Source organism: Populus nigra, chromosome 12, assembly GCF_951802175.1.
Source record: "Populus nigra chromosome 12, ddPopNigr1.1, whole genome shotgun sequence".
Lineage (NCBI taxonomy): Eukaryota > Viridiplantae > Streptophyta > Magnoliopsida > Malpighiales > Salicaceae > Populus > Populus nigra.
Window position 1 is genome coordinate 6,394,395 of NC_084863.1, and position 25,066 is coordinate 6,419,460.

Genomic DNA, 25,066 nt, shown 5'->3' on the forward strand with positions numbered 1-25,066 from the left:
ATTAGTTTCACATTTTTATGAAGGGTTAACTCCTAGAGATAGGCAAATGGTTGAATTGATGTGCAATGGAACTTTTGAGGATAAAGACCCTAATGAAGCAATGAAATACCTAGACTTGCTAGCTGAAAATGAGCAAAATTGGGACACTACAGGAACTTATGAGGCACCAAGTAAAACCCAACCTCATACATCTAGTGGGGGTATGTACAACCTTAGGGAAGATCATGACCTCCAAGCCAAGTTTGCATCTTTAGCTAAAAAAGTCGAAGCACTAGAATTGAAAAAGAGTGGTCAATTAAAATTTGTTCAAGACATTGCATGTCAAATCTGTGAAACCAACGAGCATTCAACCAATGACTGTCCAACCTTGCCTTGTTTTAAAGAATGTCTCCATGAACAAGCCCATGCATTAAACAGTTTTCAAAGGCCCAACCATAACCCATATTCGCAAACATATAACCCTGGTTGGAGAAATCATCCAAATTTCAGTTGGAAAAGTGAGAACAATAATGCTCAAACTTCACAGCCACCGTTTCAAGCACATCATAATTTCCAAAATTCTCATGGATATGCACCTCCTTATGCTCCACCTCCTAGAAGAAATCTTGAGGAAACATTGCATGCATTTATGGAAAAGCAAGAGGCAATTAACACTCAACTTGCTCAAAGCATGACAGATTTTAAAGATACTCTTGCAAAATTGACATTTGCTCTCAGTTTCCAAGAGAAAGGTAAGTTTCCATCTCAATCACAACAAAATCCCAAGGGGCAATACAATGCGAATGCAATTAGTTCGGGAAGCCAACACATGGATCACGTAAAATCAGTCATCACTCTTCGTAGTGGTAAGGTTATTGAAAAACCCATTCTTGAACCTTGTGAGAATGATGATGAATCAATCTCTGAGGGTAAGGAAGGGGTTGAATCTGATCATTGCAAAGAAAAGACTGATTCTCCGCCAGCACTTCCATTTCCTCATGCCATGACCAAACAAAGGAAAGTCAATCACAACTTTGAAATCTTTGAAACTTTCAAACAGGTAAGGATCAATATACCTTTGCTGGATGCTATCAAACAGGTTCCTTCTTATGCTAAATTTTTGAAAGATCTGTGCACTGTGAAGAGAAAACTGAATGTGAAAAAGAAAGCCTTTTTAGCCGAACAAGTAAGTGCCATTCTTCAAAACAATAATGCATTGAAATATAAAGACCCTGGTTGTCCTACAATTTCATGCTTTATTGGAGAACATAAAATTGAAAGAGCTTTACTTGATCTTGGAGCTAGTGTGAATTTACTTCCATATTCAGTTTTTCAAAATCTCAATCTAGGTGAGTTAAAACCAACTTCTGTGACTCTTTTACTTGCCGATAGATCTGTAAAAGTGCCTAGAGGAATAGTTGAAGATGTGTTAGTACAAGTCGATAAGTTCATTTATCCTGTGGATTTTATTGTCTTGGACACACAACCTGTTGAAGCATGCAATTCATTTCCTGTTATTTTAGGGCGTCCATTTCTTGCAACTTCTAATGCATTGATTAATTGTAGGAATGGACTGATGAAGCTATCATTTGGGAACATGACATTGGAGATGAATATTTTCAACATTTGCAAGCAACCTAGAGATGATAATGATTTACAAGAAGTAGATCTTATTGAAGAATTAGTTTGTGATCAACTTGAATCTACTTTGAGTAATACTGAGTTTGATGAATTTGAAGATTTGCAAATGACTTATTCTCAGGAAGAAATCACGGATGAAAAAGGCATTGAAAATGTTGATGCGAATCTTTTGTCAAGAGTGACAACAGATTCGATATCTGACATCACACAAACCGATAATTACTTTCCTGACAAATCCTTACTTTCTCTTAGTTCAATGCCTTGGTTTGCTAAAAATATCAATTTCCTTGCCTCAGGAGACTTGCCAACTCATTGGAGTACCGAAGACAAAGGTAAGTTTTTGAACGAAGTGAAGAAATTTTATTGGGATGACCTTAACTTATTCAAACATTGTCCTGATCAAATATTTCAAAGATGCATTGCGGACAATGAGGTAAGTAGTGTCATTAAATTTTGTCATTCGGAAGCATGTGGGAGTCATTTCTCGTCAAAAAAGACCATTGCGAAAATCTTTCAAAATGGATTTTATTGGCCCACCATGTTCAAAGACACACATGCATTCTGGAAAACTTGTGAAAATTGTCAAAAAGTTGATACTGGTCAAAAGGTTTTGCTTTATAATTCTCGACTCCATTTATTTCCTGGAAAGTTAAGATCAAGATGGAGCGGTCCATTTATTGAGAAACATGTGTATCCTTATGAGGCCTTTGATATTGAGAATCCAAAGAATGACAATGTTTCTAAGAGAAATGGACATCGTTTGAAAACTTACTTTGATAATTTTCCTAGTGAAAATGAATCCATTGGTTTGAATGATCCTGTAGATAAAGGTTGATTATTTTGTTTTTCTCACATTGTTTTTGTGTTTCCTTTTGGTGTGACTCTTGTTTTGCTAGTTCTCATCCCGGTCAAATGGCGGATAACGGTACTCCGTGACTTCAGTCGGTTCTTTCAGTTTCCCATAATAACTGATATTTGTATATATTTGTGCAATTCTTTGCTCTTCCTCTCTTCTTTGAATCTTTTCAATTCTCATTTCAAAATGGACACCATTCTTGAAAACTTGAAAAAGTACTTTCCCGCTCTGCCTTAGAATGCGATTACAAAAATTTACCGCGCTAGGTGTGCAAGATTGAAGTTGTTAATGGATCATGGAATTCCTGAAGATATTCGCTGGCTGATTGAAGCAAAGGTCCGATTATCAGGTGAGTCCTCCAATTCTTTCATTTCACACATGCCTGGAACAGGTAAAAGCACTTTTGCAAAGAAACGTCGTGCAAAATGACTGAAAGTCTGTCACCGATGTGCCAGATGGACTTGTAATGCCACATGTCATTCTTTAGGAATGGTATCTATAAACCATGAAGATAAAATACAATTCATTAAGGATGGTCTGAGTAAGGGGTCTTTAGATAATCTTTTGTTGACCCTTGAGACGCATCCTAGTGGAGATGTGCATCGTGCAATTCATGATTTATGGCCCCAATTTCATAAAGAACATGATAGACTTAGTCTTGGGAATCTGACTAAAAAAGACCCTGTTTGCCAGTTTTTAAGAAAACTGGATGGGAAGCCTATCCCCGACCCATAGAGGGCGTTTAAGCCGTTCTTGGACGTAAAACCAAGGGAAGATGTGAGCCACAATCACAACTACCTGTACATACACATGCTTTTTCAAAATAAATAAATAAATAAAGAGAGAGAGAGAGTGTGAGACTCCAGCTGGCCTACATATAGGTGGTATGATTGTATCTTCAATTTCTCATCTATAAAATCTTCTCTTCCTTCCCCTCATTTCTACTCATCCCTTACATTAGACAGATATAGAAGCGTGTAGAAATGGCAGGTTCCTCAATTTATCACATAAAAAATATTTGTGTTTTCGGTGGATCCAGTCCTGGGAAGGAAATAGTTTTTTTAGAAGCAGCAAATCATCTTGGTCAGGTACTAGCTGAGAAAAAGATTCATTTAGTGTATGGGGGAGGTAGCCTTGGGTTAATGGGGGGGTGTGGCAATAACTGCATTTTTAGGAGGTAGTCAAGTTTTGGGGGTCGTCCCCGAAGCTTTAACAAAAGGGGACATCATTGGAAGAACAATTGGAGAGGAACTACAGGTCTCTACAATGTTTGATCGAATGAATACAATGTTTAACCATGCTGATGCCTTCATTGCCTTACCAGGTGGTCTGGGCACATTGGAAGAGATCTTTCATATTTCCTCTTGGACCCAACTTCACATTCACCATAAACCTATAGGTTTGCTCAATGTTAATGGTTTTTATGATACTTTGTTGTCTTTTCTTGATCAAGCTGTGGAACAGGAATTTCTAACATCTTCGGCACGACAAATCATAATCTCTGCTGCTACTGCTGAACAATTGTCGACAAACTACAATCTTTCACCCCTGTAATTGATCCTTCCATGAGTCGCATCAATTGGTCAACTACAGAAAGCCGTAAAAAGCTAAGATTGGATTTGAGCCTTCGTTTGTGAATCCTTGTGTCTTTTGGTTTTATTTCTAACATAGTATTTTGTTCTGTTATTTCTTATATTTGTTTAAGTGTGTTTCAAGTTTGTCAGTGTTCGTTGTTTCAGGTGATGTCTTCTATACTCTATCTTTCTACCTTAGGACATTGAGGACAATGTCTCATTTTGGTTGGGGGGAGAGGGTAGTAGTAATTAAAAAAAAAAAAAACTAACCAACTAACTGTTTTTGTTTTTAAAAACCATTGGGCAAAACTGTTATTACTAGGATGGTAGAGTAAGGGGGAATGACTCTTGAGACGCATCTTAGTAAACATTTTCTAATGGTTATTTGCAATATTCATAACAAGGCCTATTACAATACTTCTTGAAATATTCAGGTTTACAAACTCTCGCATTATTATCACTTAATTCTGCTCATATACTCATTTAACAAGTATTCTTAAACCTTCATTTTCACACACACACTTTAACATATGATTGTGGGTTGCACATTGGATTATTACATTATTTATGTTCTTTTGTTAAAGGTAACAACAACTAAGGGATAGGGATAGTCTATAATTTGCAAAAAAAAAACAACAAAAAAACAAAAAAAAAGAGAAAAAGAAAAAGAAAAGAAAAGAAAAAGAAAATGATGATAATAAAAACGTAGATAAGTTTGATTTCATAGCCTCCCTAACCTAAGCAATTAAGCCCGAAGGGGTGTTTTAACACCTAATACCCTAAAGTCAACTGACTTGGGAGCTATTGGCCCAAAGCTTGTTACACGGGTTAAGGAGAAAAGCTTAAGGGAATCAAACATTGCACTATCTACGTATCAGTATCTGCAACCCGAGTTACTAAGCTCGTAGGGGTGTCTCAACACCTAATGCCCTAAGATCAACTAGTCTGGGAGTCATTAGCCGAAAGCTCGTTACATGGGTTAAAGATGCATTGTGTTTTATGTTATATGTATAGATATTAAAAAAAAAAGTAAAATAAAATAAAATAATCCCAATCCAAGAAAGTTAACCTTAAACATTAGAACAAAATATTGTTTTCTTCCAACAAAAGCCCCATCATCTATGTTTCATACATTGAGCACATAACAAGGAAGGTTTATTAATATTTTGTTTAAGAGGTATTGAGCAGATATATAAAATTTAATGAGAGTTTGTTTATCTGGATAGATTAATGGAAGTTGAATGATGAATGCCTTGCTTTGTGGAATTTGCAAATTGTTTTTCTATTTTAACGCTTTAATTAGTAGGGACTAGTAATAAGCTGGTTGGGGAGTGTGATTAGTACTTAAAAGTGCAATTTTATCAAGGTTTTATATCATCATTTTGCACTTGAAGTATCAATAACTCCTTAACTAAAGCATGTTTTATAATAACATCTCTAATTATATAAGATACCTTTAATTTATGGTAAATGTTCATCTTAAATGCAGGCCCACGTCTATATTGAACTTATATTGCCTCATGAAGGCATCAACTAAGTCCTTCCATTTTTTAACCTTGGTATTGTCCAACTGCATATACCAAGTGAGGGCAGCGTCACTCAAGCTGTCTTGGAAGAAATGAATCAGCAATTTCTCATCATCAACCACCTCAGCCATTTTGTTGCAGTATGCTTTGAGATGAGTTATAGGGCATTGAGTTCCCGTATATTTAATGAATTCTGGCACCCTAAACTTCTTAGGAATGACTATGTTAGGTACCAAACACATATTGACAGCTTTCACCAGGTCACACAAATGGTCTCCCTCAACTGCCCTTATCCTTTCTTCTTAGGCAGTCCATTTTTCCAAGTCCTCTTCTTTCACCATCTTGCCCTTTTGAGATTCTTTCTCGGTAGAATCAATGGTAAATGACATTCTCCTGGGGTATGCTGGCTGGAAATGTATAGCTTGTTGAAATTCAGATGACACCCTATTTGCCCCCAGATTCTGTGGATCGAAATGAGTTACATGCATATCTTCAAGCTGAGCTATAAGTGTTGCTTTTCCGGATTTATCTCTCAAGGCCTGCTCGAGTAGACTAGTAAGCCTTGCGACTTCTTCTGTAAGATTATCCACCTCTTTTTGATGTTGGGCTTCCAACTGGGCTCTTTCTTCGTTTTCCATTTGTCTTTTTCTCGAACGAGTGTTATAGCCGTGTTTCAATGGGGAACCTATATTTCAACTTGCTAAATGTAAATCATGCAAAAATGCAAAAATGCTGGATCAATTAATTAAAAAAAATGCGTATGAAATGCGGACTCGCCCTTCACGGGATGACAACCTAATAGGAAGATCCTAATTGTTGAGTGCATCAAAGGGTTGGTCATTATCTAGTTTCAAATGTTCTCTCGCATGCTCAGTGATCGTCCATGAAAGGTCGATATGAGGCTTACAAGTAGTGTGAAAATAGAGGCCCTAAGTAATATCAGTTTGGCATATCAACCACTTCCAAGTAAACAATCAAGCGAGAGCTGGATGGTTTCATGAGTCTTACCCAGGCTAAAGCCATTGGGGTACCGTTACTCCCCCACTTATCCTAGTTTGTAAAGTGTGTGCTCCCAAAGTAATGCATGACAACATAAACAAAAATGCATGCTAAAGCTGTAAATGCAGGAAAAATAAACAAATAAACACAAAAAAGATAGCAATAATAAGACAAAAGACAAAGCTTAATCCTAAGATCCCCAGTGGAGTCGCCATTCTGTCGCACCCGACATCGCGGCAGCCCACAAAATAAAATTCTTATATTATGGAAAAAGAACAAATTTCTGGCATCTGGTTAAAAGGTCTTCTTTGAGGAATCACCACCTAGTATTATGGTCACTAGGAACCCTAACTGGTCAACAAAGATTCTATGGCTCGGGATTGGTTACGTAAAAAGGAAGATATTATCACCCCTTAAACGTTCTGCCTGAGGCAGACTGCATTGCTGGTTTTGTCTTAAATTGCTAAACATTTATTCGCTTATGCTATGATGATTTGTTTATAATATTCCTGACTCTAGCGCCAATGAATATTCGAGCTCGAATAATTCCAACTCTGGCGTTGGTAAAAATTCGTAGCTACGAAAATAAAATTAGATCAATATTTTGTATTCCTTGCTCTAGCACCAGTGAATAAATAAATAAAAATAAATTTATTTTTACGCATGCACATATTTTTTATTTTTCTAGCTAAATAAAATAAAATACACCGAATAAAAATAATATAAATTTAAACCGGTATTTTTATTCCTGACTCTGGCATCAGTGAATAAACCAATAAATTTAAATTATTTTTATTCATGCATACACATTTTTTTTAATTTTTTTCTACCTTTTTTACTTTTCTGTTGTTTTATTTTTTTTTATTTATTTGGGCTGGGCCCAGCTCAGCCCACATGGGTTGGGATAGACCCAACCCAGCCGGTCACTGGCCCAAGCCGGTGACCAGGCTGGGCTGAGCAACACGCGTGCGCTAATGCACGCGTGTTGCTTCAGTGTGCAAGTGAATTAAAATTCACTTGCATAGAGTCTATGCTAATCAAATTAACAAAGAAGCAAAAGTTTGCTTACCTGGTGCTGGAGACTGAAGACGCTTACAGTGCTGATGGATCCTCGCCCGCTGCTTCCCTTTGTCTTCCTTATGCGCTCACCTGCCTACATGTTCCTTTTGTTTTCTCAGCAACTTTGAAGCTGAGAAGGTGATGAAGAGGCCGACCTGCTTTGAATTGGTTTTGATTCTGGGTCTTTCTCTATCTGCAAGGACGAAAGTAATTGCTAAGCCAATCCTCCTCTCTATGTTGCTCCTTTACTTTTCCTTCTCTTTTCTGCGTTTTTTTTATCCTCTGGTTTTTGGTTTTTTGTCTGGGTTTAGCTTTTGTTCCCCCCTTTCTCGTGGCTCTTTTTCTTTAGCCTCCTCTGTTTCTTTGAGAAGAAACAGAGGAACGAAAGTCTACTCGTGGCTCTCTTATCGTCTCAGTATCATGTCTGTTCGGAGGGGAAAGAGGGTGGCGCAACCGGTGGCACTCCTGTGTTGGCTGGCCAATGCGCCTCACTGTTTTTGTCTCTCCAGTCCTCTCTCTCTCGGTTTGTTTCTGTTTTCGTTGTTTTAAGGCCGGTATTGGTAAGGGAAGGGTTCACTTCTGGTATGGGGTTCTAAAACAACACTTAAAAATTCAGCTGGTATCTTTAGGTTTCTCTCTTTTGGTTTCGTTCGTCCCCTCTCTCTCCAACCAACCTCTGTTTTTTCGGTGCTCCTCCGTTTATATAGAGTTCGGCGGGTGGTAACGGGCGGCAGGCTGAGGGTCGACCACCATTAAGGTGCTTATTACTGAAGCCAACGGACGACGATTACTGCTGCAACGTTCGGCGCCCTCCATTACTGCAGAAACAGTCACTGGCTTAAAGGAGAAGAAGATGAACAACATCTTCAAAACGACGCCGTTTGGAGATAAACAGTGGCCATTTTCACTTTGACCCATGAAGTTTCGACAATTTTATAATTAAACCCCTGTTTTAAACAGTAATTTTCCCTGCATTTCGGCGCCTTTCACAAGTTAGTTCTTGGACTTTAATCTGCTGCAATCGTATTGATTAGTACTTAAAAGTGCAATTTTATCAAGGTTTTATATCACCATTTTGCACTTGAAGTATCAATAACTCCTTAACTAAAGCATGTTTTATAATAACATCTCTAATTATATAAGATACCTTTAATTTATGGTAAATGTTCATCTTAAATGCAGGCCTATCACATAAATGAAAGAATTGATTGATGAGTTGAAGTACTGAAATTGAAAGGACAAAAAGATGGCCAAAGAGATGCTGGTGTAGTCCAAATTGGAACACATTTCGGTAATTGGGTCATATCTGGAGCTGTAGATCTTGAATTTAGGTCCATTTTATATGGATGGAAAGATAAGACATAGGCCTACAACTTTCATGTGGAGCCCAAGATTTAATAAGGCCGTTTTCAAGTCCAAATTGTAGCAACAAAGAAGAAGTCTAAATCTGTCCTGCAACCCAGACACTATTCAGTGTTCAGCCTATATCTCGAGTTCTAGAAGTTAAAATGATCTCAAATTGTTACCCTGGAAAGATGAGATAATTTCCTAGAACTTTCATGATTCAAGTTTGTTCAAATTATGACGGCATCAATGACGTTTTTGGCAGACAAGAAGATAAGAATTGTCACCAAGTCAAGATGTGGCCACCCACTCATCAATTAGTCAACAAATCAATAGCTCTGAATTTTGGCCTATAAAAGGAGGCATTTGCCATGTATTTAGGCATCTTGGTGTTCAGATCAAGATCATGCTCTTGCTTTCTTTCTTTGTATTGCTTATGCTTTGCTTTCATTAATATCAAGTTTATGCCTTTCATTTCCTTTCCTTTACTTAGTTAACTTTTATCTTACTTATGTTCTTATCTTGTTTATTTATGTTTCTTTCTTTCATTATGTCTAGCTAAGTTAATTATGTCAAGGTGAAAAGGTTACACTAATGGTGTAAGGATAAGTATAATATAAACTCAACATGGACTTTAATGTTGGATACTAACATGCTTTATATTTGCTATCTTGTTCACTTTTAATACTTTGCTTGTTAAATGGTTAATCTAGATTTATGTTGTATAACACTTGGTACAACAAATACTTGGTACTTTCATAGCCCATACTGTATGGTATAACCGACACCTGAGCTATGAAAGGAACTTGATTTGTTGTTAACATAAGTTATAATCATGAATGCCTGACAACATTTACAAGTATTAGCATTATTCGAATAAGATAACTAATGTAATCATGTTAACAATTTATAATCTGATTGGAACCTCCTTTGTGTGTGGTTTCCAATTGAATAATAAGAGTTTATACTATACTTGTTTGAAGTACCATTAGTGGATCCTCTAACCTTGACATTTGTTGTTATCATTGTTTAATCCTTACATTAATTTTCCATCTCAAAGTTCTCATCAACTTCTTCTTCTTTAGTATTAATATTACTACTATTATTATTACTACTACTACTAGTATTACTATTATTATTATTATTATTATTACTATTATTGTTATTGTTATTATTGTTACTATTGTTGTTGTTGTATTATTGTTGTCTATAATTTATACAATTAACCTCCATGTGGTTCGACCCCGGTCTTGCCGGGTTATTTATTACTTCGACACACCTGCACTTGGAAAAAGATATCAATCTTTTGGTCGTGTCAAGTATCCCCAATTAACCCCAAACTTTGCTATTTCTTCAATTAAGTTCCTGATTTCATTAATTTAATTAATTCCATGATCAATGAAGTCTCAAAACTTATCAATTCTCCAATTAAACCCTTGATTGGATGAATTAAATTAATTTCAAGCTTAATTAAGTCTAAAAATTTATCAATTCTCCAATTAAACCCTTGATTGGATTAATTAAATTAATTCCAAGCTCAATTAAGTCTCAAAACTTATCAATTCTCCAATTAAACCCTTAATTGGATTAATTAAATTAATTCCAAGATTAATTAGATTAATTTCAAAGTTTAATTAAACCCCAAAACTTCTAATCATGTTGCCCTTAACCCAAATTTTAATTCATTCTTCATTTATCTCATTTTACTTGTTTTTTTATCATTATTATTTTTTTATCATCATCATCATTTTTTTATCCTTTTCAGTAAATAAAATAATAATAATAATTAAAATAAAATGGTCAAAAATTGGGTTATGATAGCAGTAGCTGTTTTGGTTGTGGTTTGAAAAAAGTTGTTTTATAAAAAATACTTTTAGTTGAGGTTAGTTTGGAAAAATATATGTTTGGTAAAAACTGTGGTTGAAAATGAGGTTGAACAAAAAGTAGTTTAATGTGTTTGGTTAAAAATGCTTTTGAAATTGAGGTTATAAAATAATTTTAAAAAATATATATTAATATTGATAGTTTTTAATTTAAATATTGTAGATTTAACTATTGCTATTACATCATGAAATAAATAATACTTTATATAAAATAATTTTTATTGTTCCATTAAACTATCTACAATTCCATCATGTATGAAATATATCCGACAAGGACTACAAATTTCACAAATTTCTTAAGAGCGCAACAACATCAGGTAAAATATAATCAGAAACAAAATTAGGATTGCGATCAAATTCTATAAATGTTACGTCATCAAATGATCTCTGTCTAATTTATATAATGTCATTGAATAATGTTTAACACTAGTTTTTCGAATAAAACACAATTAAAAATAAAAAATAATTTTTTTAATTTTGCTGGGTCGGACCCGGTTCAATGCATTTTTAGCTTTGGACCAGACCTGGTCCGGCTGGCAAGTGAACAATATAAATTTTTTTATTTTATTTTACTGGGTTAAACCCGATTCAATGCATTTTTAGCTTTGGACCGACCTGGTCCGACTGGCACGTGAACAAATCTCCGTTTAGTTTATGTAGTGTCATTGAATAATGTTTAACACTAGTTTTTCGAATAAAACACAATTAAAAATAAAAAGTAATTTTTTTATTTTACTGGGTCGGACCTAGTTCAATGCATTTTTAGCTTTGGATCGGACCCGGTCCGGCCGACACGTGAACAATATAATTTTTTTATTTTATTTTACTGAGTTGGACCCGGTTCAATGCATTTTTAGCTTTGGACCAGACTTGGTCCGGCTGGCACGTGAATAGTGGAATCATGCTGTACTTTTTAGTGGAGGTATGCTCCACTGTTCACGTGAACAATGGAGCATGGCTACACTGTTCAGTGATTTCTCCGCACAAGAAGCAACAAAATACAGTTTTTGGTAAACCTGTGGCACAACCTTAATAAATGGTGGGTCCTAAAAAAAATGTGTTTTTTGCTTAACCAAACAAGAAAATTTATGGCTGCTGGTGAACCTCACCCACAACCACAATACCAAACAGCCACAAAGTCTTATATACTTCTTGTTTGCATTTCAATTATAAGCATTAAGCGGGGGTTAGTCACTTATAGTCATGGTATCTTAGTAGATGTTATTATCGTGTCAAGTTCAATCATAAGCCTGAATTTAGTTTTATTGAGAGTTTATATCAATCTTAGAAACCTTTTAAACCATATCTTATCCTCTTTTATAAAGAACCTCTCCATTTAAAAAGAAGTTCATGGACAAACATTTGATGGTCTTCTCGTCATTCTTAGTTGCCTTTTTCATAATATTCTTGATTTTTTATATACTTCAAGATATATATATATATATATATATATATATATATATATATATATATATATATATACATATATATATAGACACACACACACCATGGTTTTCCATTAGATTCCTTTTTTATACTCAGACAATGGGCTAGAGTGTCTTATATTTCTATTTTAATTGGTTGGATCTGCATTCCTTCATCAATTTTAAACATTACTACAATTATCGATAATGCATCCACCATTTGGTTCTCACCCTGAGGCAAGTGGCTGAAATCAATAATCTTAATTTTTTTTTTATCAATCACGTTATGTATTATTGGTATGGGATAAGCTTTAAATATGGATCCACATATTCTCCTTTTATTTAATAATTACCAAAGTTTAATCTCCATATACCTCTAAATGCCTTACTTTTAATTTGTTGGCCTCTCGCATCCCAATCAACAAGCTTCATATTATATGACATTGTCAATGCAATTGAATTGCAATTTAGTAGTTGTCATAACCCAATTCTGGGTTATTTGCCAAAAATTTATTTATTTATTTTCAAAATAAAAATCAAAAAAATAAAATAAAGGCTAGCAACGTGGAGAAAGCAGGCCGGAAAATCAAGTTGCAATTTTTGAAGGAGATTCAAGGATAATTGTACCCTATTATAACTAAAAATGGAGAAAAAATACAAATTCAAGGTCAGATGAAATGATTATTGGACAAATTTGCATAAAAATTAAGTCCAAGGACGTAAGTAAATTTTTAATAGGCCAAATTAAATTTTAATTATGTTTAAGAATTAGTTTGGGTCCAATTGAAAGATTTAATTAAGTGCAAGGACTTAATTATACTTTAAATGGGTCAAATTAATTTTATTTGGGGCTTAATTGGTGAAAAATTAAGTTTAGGGGCCTAATTTGTGCTTAATTGAGAAGATTGGAATTTTAAGAGACTAAATTTAATTTTTTTCCAAGTTATTTGATTGAAATTAGGGGCCAAATTGCAAGAAAATTGAAGTTTTGGTGTCAATTAGGGGTTAAATTGAAGAAATTCATAGCCAGGGACCAATTTGCAAAAGGCGTCGGACTAAAGGAGCCTAATTGACAAAAACTAGGGACTAAATTGAAGAAATGAAAAGTTTAATGGTCAATTAGTGGTTAAATTGCAAAAATTCAAAACCAGGGACTAATGTGCAAAAGGCGCGTAAATCCAGGGTTCCAATTGAAATTCAGCAAGGGTATAATTGCATTAAATCAAAAGTTTAGGTCAATTAGGGGTACAATTGCATAAAAATGAAAGTTAGAGGACTGCTTTGAACTTCAGAGAAATCCCTATTTAAAACCTAAAACGACGCCGTTTTGAGTTAAAAAAAGAGGGACTAGACGACGCGTCGTGGTCACTATTCATTATCTTCCTTATTTTTCTGGAAAAACTGGTCCAGTCACCTCCTTTGCAGGTGCATTTAATGCACTTAACGTCCACCAAATGTACCAAACCGTGCACGAAACTGATCACCAGACATCCCTCTACGTCTGGGTATGGTCTTCACCAGTTCACTAGCACATAAACGGACGTGGCACCACTCCAAAGAGGCCACCTCAGGCAACCTACAACTGCAGATTGACAGTGCACCATGCCTACTTTGAGCCAACGGTTGGGATCCTTCCCAATCGAATCAAGGGCTGGAATTTGTTCCCCTGTGAAGACAAGATTACCCTCTTCCACTTCGATATAGGAGTAGATTTCACATTCAGGGAGGAGAAGAAAATTGAACTCATAGTTGGCTGAAAACCAGCCTTCCCTACTCATTTTTCCTGCAACCGATCCTTTCTCTGCTTTCTCTCTCCACCGTGGCCTTCAGCCACCACCACCTTCATCACCCGTCTTCTCACCATAATCCTTACCTCCAGTAGCCATCAAACCATCCCATGTGGTGGTTGCACCATTTCTCGCTCTCTCCACTGTAAAAATCTTCTTCTCTACCACTGTGACCCCGGCAGCAGCAGCAACAATGGAAGCAGCGGCCACCACCTTGCCCAGAAGCTTTTTTCCTTCCCCAAAGAAGCCAGGGTAGCAGCTCTCTCCTCAACCACTCCAACAGCTCCAACCGCAAGCTTCCTTTCTCCTTCGTAGGCCTCTGTTTCTTTTTCTTCTTCCACGGTGACTAGAGCCAGCCACTGGCCTCACCACCCCAGCCACACCGTGCGCCACCAGTCAGGCCACCAGCTCCCTCAATGCCAGGTAAGTCCCCCTCCTCTCTTCTTATTCTTCCCCCTCATTGCTACTGCCGTATGAGAACAATGCAATGTGAATTATAATTCACGCTGTACCATCTCATGCAACTTATTAGTCACAAGGCTGCCAGTGACTAAGTTGCTTTGGGCTGGACCTGTCCTAGCCCAGCCCAGTTGGCTGGCCCAGGTCCAGCCCGTCCCCAAATTAAAAAAACAATATGTTTGATTTGGGCCAATACCAACCCACCTGTTTTTGGGCCTGTGCTTGGCCCAGCCCACATGTTTAAATAATATTTAATTAATTAATATAAATAATAATAAAAAATAAAAATAAAATTCAAAAATCCTTTCAAAAAAATTATGATTTTCTCAAATATTTTTTTCTACCAATTTTGCATAATATCGAGTTGTATATTTACACTGTAAAATATAAATCCGGTATCAAAATGCCCGGTTTTCTCCGAAATATTTCAATATATATACCCGGTTTTCTCTGAAATATTTCAATATATATATTGTTGCATACGGCCAAATCCTAAAATTTTTCCAAGCATATTTTTCATAAAAAAAAGAAGCATCTTTTTCATGATTAAAAAATTAAAAATGGATATCGTAACCAGTTTATGATTATCCTTTAGGATTTGGCCAACATGTCAAAAATCTCTTTCCAACCTTTTTTTAGGAGTCTAAATGTAGACTTTAATATTTATGGGGTGTAAAATTACACGATAAAGTACACCCTCAGGTATTAAAGATACAAGGTGTAAATAAATGCAATGCTAAAATTCAGACTTTAGAACGGTTAGGATTTAACCCGATAAGGTAGAGACTCCCTCATGAAGGGAGATTTGCCTTGAACCTTAGAAAAGACCAACGAATAGAAACTCGACCTAGAAAAACAATCAAACAACAATACAGCTTACCTTAGGTAGGGTGCACTGGGGGTGATGTGTCTTCCCCTTGCACAACCAGTCCCTTACTTAGACTCTCGCAGACTATAGGTTCCTAATGACCATAATACGAGGTGGCGACTCCTGAACATTAATCATAATTTTATGATTAAATCCAAAAACCCTTCCCAACACATAACATCCCTCATCAGGAGGCACGACAAGAAGCCTTCGCCGTCGCCAGATGACGTCGCGCACCCCACGACAGGATAACGACTCCACTGGGGAAAACCTTTTCTGGTCGAACTAAGCTTTGCTTGTTTGATTGCTTGCCTTTTTGTTGGTCTTTAATTTTAGCTTGTATTTTACTATTTTAGTATGCATTTTAATTTTGCGAATAAACCTAATTCTAGGTTAGGTGGGGAGTAGCGGTCTGCTTCATGACTTTCAGTCGGGGTTCAAATTCGTGAAACATTCAACTATGAGCTAAGTGTTTACTCTGTGATGGCGGTCACACAGTGCCCCAACCATCCCTTGTGAACCCCTATACTGCCTTTACGAAAGGTAGTCACTGGGCAGTTCATAGACCTCTTGAGACTAGTTAGAAAACATATCCCTCATATAATAACCTAGAACTTCTTTAAACTCTGTAAGATTTTTGAGCTAAGACCATGACTTCCATTACCTTTTCGGAATACTGGGAAAGATATGAGATGATGCAATTAGTCGAAAGGGATTGCTCAAGAACCAAGGTTGAAGAATTACCGCACATAACCAAAGTGCACTGCTTAATAAACAACATAAAGAAGTTGGCCCCGATTTTAGGATATATAGATGAGAATCTGTTTGAGAAAAAGTATGGAAGGATCGCTCATCTAGTAAGAATTCCTGTTCAGATTTCAGCAGTCAAAGCCTTGATGCATTTCTAGGATCCGAGCTACAAGTGTTTCACCTTCAGGGATGTTGATATGACCCCTACTCTTGAAGAGTATGCCCAGATCTTGAGTTTCTCGAATGACCCTTACAAAGTGTACTTCAGGCAAAGAATTGAGAGTACAGCAGCAATAGTTGCAAAACTTCTACATTTGGACCAAGTTAATCGATACATAACATCCAATGGAGGGTTCAAATAGAAAATGATCGAGAGTAAATTGAAGATTGATAAAGAAAAAAGGAAGTTAGGTGAAGAAAGATATCAGATAATTGCTTTTGCCATCTTTGGGCTATTTATGTTTCCTTCAAAAGCCGCTGGAATTATTAGCATTGAAGCTGCAAACACTTTCCTGGAATTTGAACAGACAAAGAATAACCCTACTTCAGCCATCTTAGCTGAAACCTTCCTATCTCTAAATCATTGCAGACTGCATCGGAAAGGGGCGATGTGATGCTCTATTCCTCTCTTATTCATGTGGATGGTTAGTCATTTGGAAACTTCAAAAGAAGTCTTCAAAAATTTTTAGTGGTTTAACATGAGGCCTCTTGACTTGGTGCTGACTAAAGAATGGAGTGATTTGGATGAAAAGGCATGGGTAAAGAAATACCAAGCGCTTCCCCAAAGTAATTTTAGATGGAGAGCTCCTTGGTAAGCGGTTCATCTTACCTTATGGGTTGTGGCGACAAAGCATGGGTTCCATTGATTGGCTTAACTGGATATATCAGTTACTCACCCTCATTGGTGGCCAGACAGTTTGGAGGAGTACAATACATGCCAAGAACTCGGGAGTTAGCCAAGTACACCGGTTTGTTTAAAGAAGCTAGCTCTTTAGATATGTTAGATGCCATCAGAAATGACTGGAAGCAGTCTGTTTTGGTCTAAAAGGAAGAGCATTAAAAAGAGTTCTCAGTTAGCCCTACATATTCAATATGGAGGAGTGGCGGCTCATCTAAGATACTTCAAGAGGCAAAAGAGCAAAGAAGAGCCCAAGATAAGCCATCTGTGACATTGGAGCTCAAAAGAAAAAGGGTCGACAATGAGGAAAATCTCCAAAAAAAAGTTGGAAAAGCTTAGGATTGAGCTCAACAATAGCAAAAATCATCAAAAATTCCTGGAAAACCAACTTTTAAAAGAAGAAGAGATGAAGGCCTCTCTGGATCAGCAATTCAAGGAAAGAGATGAGCAAATTGTTAAGTTCAAGAAGAACCAGCACGAAGCAAATGAGCAACTGAATGAGGGGAAGGCCAAGTATGACGAGTTGGTAAATAAACATGTAATGGTGGAGCAGAAATTGGTGACTCTAAAAAGGGCCTCAAAAAGTAGAAAGTCTGCTGACAAAGAGACAATAGCTTCTCTAAAAAAAGAAAGGGACCAGTATAAATTAAAATGGGAAGCTGAAAAAGTGAAGAACAGATTAGCTGATCTCACCATTGAAGAAGAAAGAAGCTTAAGAACTCGATATCAGATGCAGGCTAAAGATGAGAGAGAAGCAATGAGGGTAGCTGAGTCAGACATGAAGGAATACCTGGACAAAATAAATGGTATGAGAAACCAAGTTTCTGTGATACAAGCTGAGCTTGAGTCTCGAGAGGAAGAAGCAAAGAAGATGCAAGAACAATTTGAGGAATGGCAAGACTATATCAGCAGTCTCGATGTACAACTAAACACTAAGGTAGTCGAGCTTGATATAGAGAAGGAGGAATTGCAAAGGGCCAGAAAACAGATTCAGCAATTGGAAAAGATGGTTCAAATTGTCATAACCTAATTTTTGACCCTTTTATTTTAATTATTATTATTATTTTTATTTACTGAAAAGGATATAAAAAAAATGATGATGAAAAAAAATAATAATGATGAAAAGCAAGTAAAATAAAATAAATGAAGGGCAACATGATTCGAAGTTTTGAGGTTTAATTAAACTTTGGAAATAATCTAATTAATCTAATTAAGGGTTTAATTGGTGAATTAACAAGTTTTGAGACTTAATTAAGCTTGAAATTAATTTAATTAATCCAATTAAGGGTTTAATTGGAGAATTGATAAGTTTTAGACTTAATTGGACTTTGGATTTAATTAAATTAATGAAATCAAGGACTTAATTGAAGAAATATCAAAGTTTGGGGTTAATTGGGGGCCAAAATTGCAACAGATTAAAGTCCAAGGATTAGCTTGTAAAAAGCGCCGAAATACAGTGGTCCAATTATAATTTTCAAAAGGGCTTGATTGCACGATTTCAGAACTTTAGTGACCAGATTGAAAATGGTCATTCCCATCGCACAAACGGCCCCGTTTTGAGAAGCTGTTCATCGCCTTCTTCGCCTTCTTCCTCAGGAGCCGTTTCTGGCAGTAATGGCTTTGAAACCGTTTCAAATGGTTGATATTCTCTGGCTATAAAGCCAGAGAAGATGAGAAAGCACAGGAGGGGTGAATCACGGAAAAAGAAAGGGCAAAACCAAGGGGGGAAAAATACCCAGAGGCTAAAAATCCCAGACGGAAAAAACCCAGTAGACAGGGGGGGAAGCTAAGCCTAAACGAGAAACTAGAAACCAGAGAAAAGAACAGAGGAGAAAAAAAACCGAGAACCAGCAAGAAAAAACCCGAAACAGAGGAAGAACAAGAGGACAATGCAGGAGCATACAAGGGAACCGAAGCAGAGCTTTGGCCGGTCATCCATCACGCCTCCGTCTCCCGAATCAGAGAGCAAGCCAGGCGAACAAAAAACAAAGAAGAGTCAGAGAACAAGAAAGCTTCGCCTCCAGCAGACCAGGTAAGTCCTTCCTCTTCCCCGCTTTTCATTTTAATTCACCGGCTACTGTTTACTTTGAATTTTAATTCACACTTTTCCTCTATTCTGCTCATGCACGCGTGAAATCACTTCACGCGTGCTTTCTTTGATTTTTGCCCAGCCGAGTGACACGACCAAAAGATTGATGTCTTTTCCCAAGTGCAGGAGTGTCGAAGTAATAAATAACCCGGCAAGACCGGGGTCGAACCACAGGGAGGTTAATTGTATAAATTATAGATAACAATAATACAAAAGTAACAATAACAACAACAACAATAATAATAATAACAGTGAAGAAGAAGAGGAAGAAGTCGATGAGAACTTTGAGATGGAAGATTAACGTAAGGATTAAACAATGATAACAACAAATGTCAAGGTTAGAGGATCCACTAATGGTACATCAAACAAGTATAGTATAAACTCTTATTATTCAACTGGAAACCACACACAAAGGAGGTTCCAATCGGATTATAAATTGTTAACATGATTACATTAGTTATCTTATTCGAATAATGCTAATACTTGTAAATGTTTTCAGGCATTCATGATTATAACTTATGTTAACAACAAATCAAGTTCCTTTCATAGCTCAGGTGTCGGTTATACCATACAGTATAGGCTATGAAAGTGCCAAGTATTTGTTGTACCAAGTGTTATACAACATAAATCTAGATTAATCATTTAACAAGCAAAGTATTAAAAGTGAACAAGATAACAAATATAAAGCATGTTAGTATCCAACATTAAGGTCCATGTTAAGTTTATATTATACTTATTCTTACACCATTAGTGTACCCTTTTCACCTTGACATAATTAATTTAGCTAGACATAATGAAAGAAAGAAACATAAATAAACAAGGAAAGGAAATGAAAAGCATAAGCAAGAGATTAATATAAGCAAAACTTAAGCATTACAAAATATAAAGAGAGAGCAAGAGCATGATCTTGATCTGAACACCAAGATGCCTAAATACATGGCAAATGCCTCCTTTTATAGGCCAAAATTCGGAACTATTGATTTGTTGACTAATTGATGAGTGGGTGGCCACATCTTGACTTGGTGACAATTCTTATCTTCTTGTCTGCCAAAAACGTCATTGATGACGTCATAATTTGAACAAACTTGAATCATGAAAGTTCTAGGAAATTGTCTCATCTTTCCAGGGTAAACATTTGAGATCATTTGGACTTCTAGAACTCGAGATATGGGCTGAACACTGAACAGTGTCTGGGCTGCAGGACAGATTCGGACTTCTTTGTTGTTGCTACAATTTGGACTTGAAAACGGCCTTTTTAAATTTTGGGCTCCACATGAAAGTTGTAGGCCTATGTCTTATCTTTCCATCCATATAAAATGGACCTAAATCCAAGATCTACAGCTCCAGATATGACCCAATTACCGAACAGTGTTCCGGTTTGGACTGCACCAGCATCTCTTTTCTAAGTTTGGCCATCTCTTTGTCCTTTCAATTTCAGTACTTCAACTCATCAATCAATTCTTTCATTTATGTGATAGGCCTGCATTTAAGATGAACATTTACCATAAATTAAAGGTATCTTATATAATTAGATATGTTATTATAAAACATGCTTTAGTTAAGGAGTTATTGATACTTTAAGTGCAAAATGATGATATAAAACCTTGATAAAAATGCACTTTTAAGTACTAATCACACCCCCCAACCAGCTTATTACTAGTCCCTAGTGATTAAGGCGTTAAAATAGAAAAACAATTTGCAAATTCCACAAAGCAAGGCATTCATCATTCAACTTCCATTAATCTATTCAGATAAACAAACTCTCATTAAATTTTATATATCTGCTCAATACCTCTTAAACAAAATATTAATAAACCTTCCTTGTTATGTGCTCAATGTATGAAACATAGATTATGGGGCTTTTGTTGGAAGAAAACAATATTTTGTTCTAATGTTTAAGGTTAACTTCCTTAGGTTGGGATTATTTTATTTTATTTTACTTTTTTTTTTTTTAATATCTATACATAAAACACAATGCATCTTTAACCCATGTAACGAGCTTTCGGCTAATGACTCCCAGACCAGTTGATCTTAGGGCATTAGGTGTTGAGACACCCCTACGAGCTTAGTAACTCGGGTTGCAGATACTGATACGTAGATAGTGCAATGTTTGATTCCCTTAAGCTTTTCTCCTTAACCCATGTAACAAGCTTTGGGCCAATAGCTCCCAAGTCAGTTGACTTTAGGGTATTAGGTGTTAAAACACCCCTTCGGACTTAATTGCTTAGGTTAGGGAGGCTACGAAACCAAACTTATCTACGTTTTTATTATCATCATTTTTTTTCTTTTTTTTTTCTTTTTTTTCTTTTTTTTTTTTTTTTTTTTTTTTGCAAATTATAGACTATCCCTATCCCTTAGTTGTTACCTTTAACAAAAGAACATAAATAATGTAATAATCCAATGTGCAACCCACAATCATATGTTAAAGTGTGTGTGTGAAAATGAAGGTTTAAGAATATTTGTTAAATGAGTATAGGAGCAGAACCAAGTGATAACAATGCGAGAGTTTGTAAACCTGAATATTTCAAGAAGTATTCTAATAGGCCTTGTTATGAATATTGCAAATAACCATTAGAAAATGTTTACTAAGATGCGTCTCAAGAGTCATTCCCCCTTACTCTGCCATCCTAGTAATAACAGTTTTGCCAAATGGTTACACTAACAAAAACAGTTAGTTGGTTTTTTTTTTTTTTTTTTTGAAATACTACTACCCTCTCCCCCCAACCAAAACGAGACATTGTCCTCAATGTCCTAAGGTAGAAAGATAGAGTATAGAAGACATCACCTGAAACAACGAACACTGACAAACCTGAAACACACTTAAACAAATATAACAAATAACAGAACAAAATACTATGTGAGAAATAAAACCAAAAGACACAAGGATTCACAAACGAAGGCTCAAATCCAATCTAAGCTTTTTACGGCTTTCTGTAGTTGACCAATTGATGCGACTCATGGAAGGATCAATTACAGGGGTGAAAGATTGTAGTTTGTCGATCAATTGTTCAGCAGTAGCAGCAGAGATTATGATTTGTCGTGCCGAAGATGTTAGAAATTCCTGTTCCACAGCTTGATCAAGAAAAGACAACAAAGTATCATAAAAACCATTAACATTGAGCAAACCTATAGGTTTATGGTGAATGTGAAGTTGGGCCCAAGAGGAAATATGAAAGATCTCTTCCAATGTGCCCAGACCACCTGGTAAGGCAATGAAGGCATCAGCATGGTTAAACATTGTATTCATTCGATCAAACATTGTGGAGACCTGTTGTTCCTCTCCAATTGTTCTTCCAATGATGTCCCCTTTTGTTAAAGCTTCAGGGACGACCCCCAAAACTTGACTACCTCCTAAAAATGCAGCTATCGCCACACCCCCCATTAACCCAAGGCTGCCTCCCCCATACACTAAATGAATCTTTCTCTCAGCTAGGACCTGACCAAGATGATTTGCTGTTTCTAAAAATGTTATTTCCTTCCCAGGACTGGATCCACCGAAAACACAAATATTTTTTATGTGATAACTTGAGGAACCTGCCATTTCTACACGCTTCTATATCTGTCTAATGTAAAGGATGAGTAGAAATGAGGGGAAGGAAGAGAAGGTTTTATAGATGAGAAATTGAAGATGCAATCATACCACCTATATGTAGGCCAGCTGGAGTCTCACAGTCTCTCTCTCTTTTTATTTATTTATTTTGAAAAAGCATGTGTATGTACAAGTAGTTGTGATTGTGGCTCACATCTTCCCTTGGTTTTACGTCCAAGAACGGCTTAAACGCCCTCTATGGGTCGGGGATAGGCTTCCCATCCAGTTTTCTTAAAAACTGGCAAACAGGGTCTTTTTTAGTCAGATTCCCAAGACTAAGTCTATCATGTTCTTTATGAAAATGGGGCCATAAATCATGAATTGCACGATGCACATCTCCACTAGGATGCGTCTGAAGGGTCAACAAAAGATTATCTAAAGACCCCTTACTCAGGCCATCCTTAATGAATTGTATTTTATCTTCACGGTTTATAGATATCATTCCTAAAGAACGACATGTTGCATTACAAGTCCATCTGGCACATTTGTGACAGACTTTCAGTCGTTTTGCACGACGTTTCTTTGCAAAAGTGCTTTTACCTGTTCCAGGCATGTGTTAAATGAAAGAATTGGAGGACTCACCTGATAATCGGACCTTTGCTTCAATCAGCCAACGAATATCTTCAGGAATTCCATGATCCATTAACAACTTCAATCTTGCACACCTAGCACGGTAAATTTTTGCAATCGCATTCTGAGGCAGAGCGGGAAAGTACTTTTTCAATTTTTCAAGAATGGTGTCCATTTTGAAATGAGAATTGGAGAAGAGATTCAAAGAAGAGAGAAAGAGTAAAGAATTGCACAAATATAGATAGATATCAGTTATTATGGGAAACTGAAAGAACCGACTTAAGTCACGGAGTACCGTTATCCGCCTTTTGACCGGGGTGAGAGAAACTAGCAAAATGAAACACAAAACAATGTGAGAAAACTAATCAATCTTTATATACAGGATCACTCAATTCAATCGAGTCATTTTCAACTGAAAAATTATCAAAGTAAACTTTCAAACGATGTCCATTTACCTTGAAAACATTGCCATTCTTTGGATTCTCGATATCACAGGCCCCATATGGATACACATGTTTCACAATGAAAGGACCACTCCATCTTGATCTTAGTTTTCCAGGAAATAAATGGAGTCGAGATTATAAAGCAAGACTTTTTGACCAACATTGAATGTTTTTCTCAATATTTTCTTGTCATGAAACTCTTTGATTCTTGCTTTATGAATTCTTGAATTTTCATATGCATCATTTCTTATTTCCTCAAGCTCATTTATTTGTAATTTTCGCAGTTGACCAGCATCATCAAGGTTTGAATTAAAAGCTTTAATAGCCCAATAAGCTTTATGTTCAAGTTCCACAGGCAAGTGACAAGGTTTTCCATAGACTAGTCTATAAGGTGACATACCTAATGATGTTTTATAAGCAGTTCGATAAGCCCAAAGTGCATCATTAAGTCTTAAAGACCAGTCTTTCCTATTAGGGTTCACTGTTTTCTCCAAGATTTGTTTGATCTCCCTATTAGCAAGCTCTACATGCCCACTAGTCTGAGGGTGATAAGGGGTGGCAACTTTGTGAGTGATTCCATATTTCTTCATTAAAGACTCAAATGGCTTGTTGCAGAAATGTGTTCCACCATCACTTATCATGGCTCGAGGGATTCCAAATCGACTCAAAATATTTTCTTTCAAGAATTTTATCACTGTTTTGTGATCATTGTTTCGACTTGGAATTGCCTCTATCCATTTTGAAACATAATCTACTGCGACTAATATGTACACGAAACCAAATGATGAAGGAAATGGACCCATGAAATCTATACCCCAACAGTCAAAGATCTCAATGACAAGAATAGGATTTAAAGGCATCATGTGACGTTTTGAAATAGATCCCAACTTTTGACAATTTTCACAAATCTTACAGAATGCATGTGAGTCCTTGAACATGGTGGGCCAGTAAAATCCGTATTGTAAGATTTTTGCAGTTGTCTTTCTTGATGAGAAATGGCCCCCACATGCCTCAGAATGACAAAATTTAATGACACTACTTACCTCATTGTCAGGAATGCATCTTCGAAATATTTGATCAGGACAATATTTGAATAAATAAGGGTCATCCCAATAAAAGTTCTTTACTTCGTTCAAGAACTTTCTTTTGTCTTGGGTACTCCAATGAGCTGGCAATTGTCCTGAAACAAGAAAATTAACAATATTAGCAAACCAAGGCATCGTAGAGACAGAAAATAAAGATTCATCAGGAAAATAGTCATCGATTGGTGTGATGTCAGATTTTGAATCTGTTGTCAATCATGACAAATGATCGGCGACAACATTTTC

The 25,066-nt window shown here is 36.3% G+C and overlaps 1 protein-coding gene across 1 annotated transcript; it reads left to right on the forward strand.

Annotated features, from left to right (window-relative positions):
• Nucleotides 1-17,348: 17,348 nt before the first annotated feature.
• Nucleotides 17,349-18,077, forward strand: LOC133669915 (uncharacterized). Its single transcript, XM_062090246.1, has one exon. It carries the CDS (start codon nt 17,349-17,351, stop codon nt 18,075-18,077), a length of 729 nt encoding a protein of 242 aa, XP_061946230.1.
• Nucleotides 18,078-25,066: the final 6,989 nt, after the last annotated feature.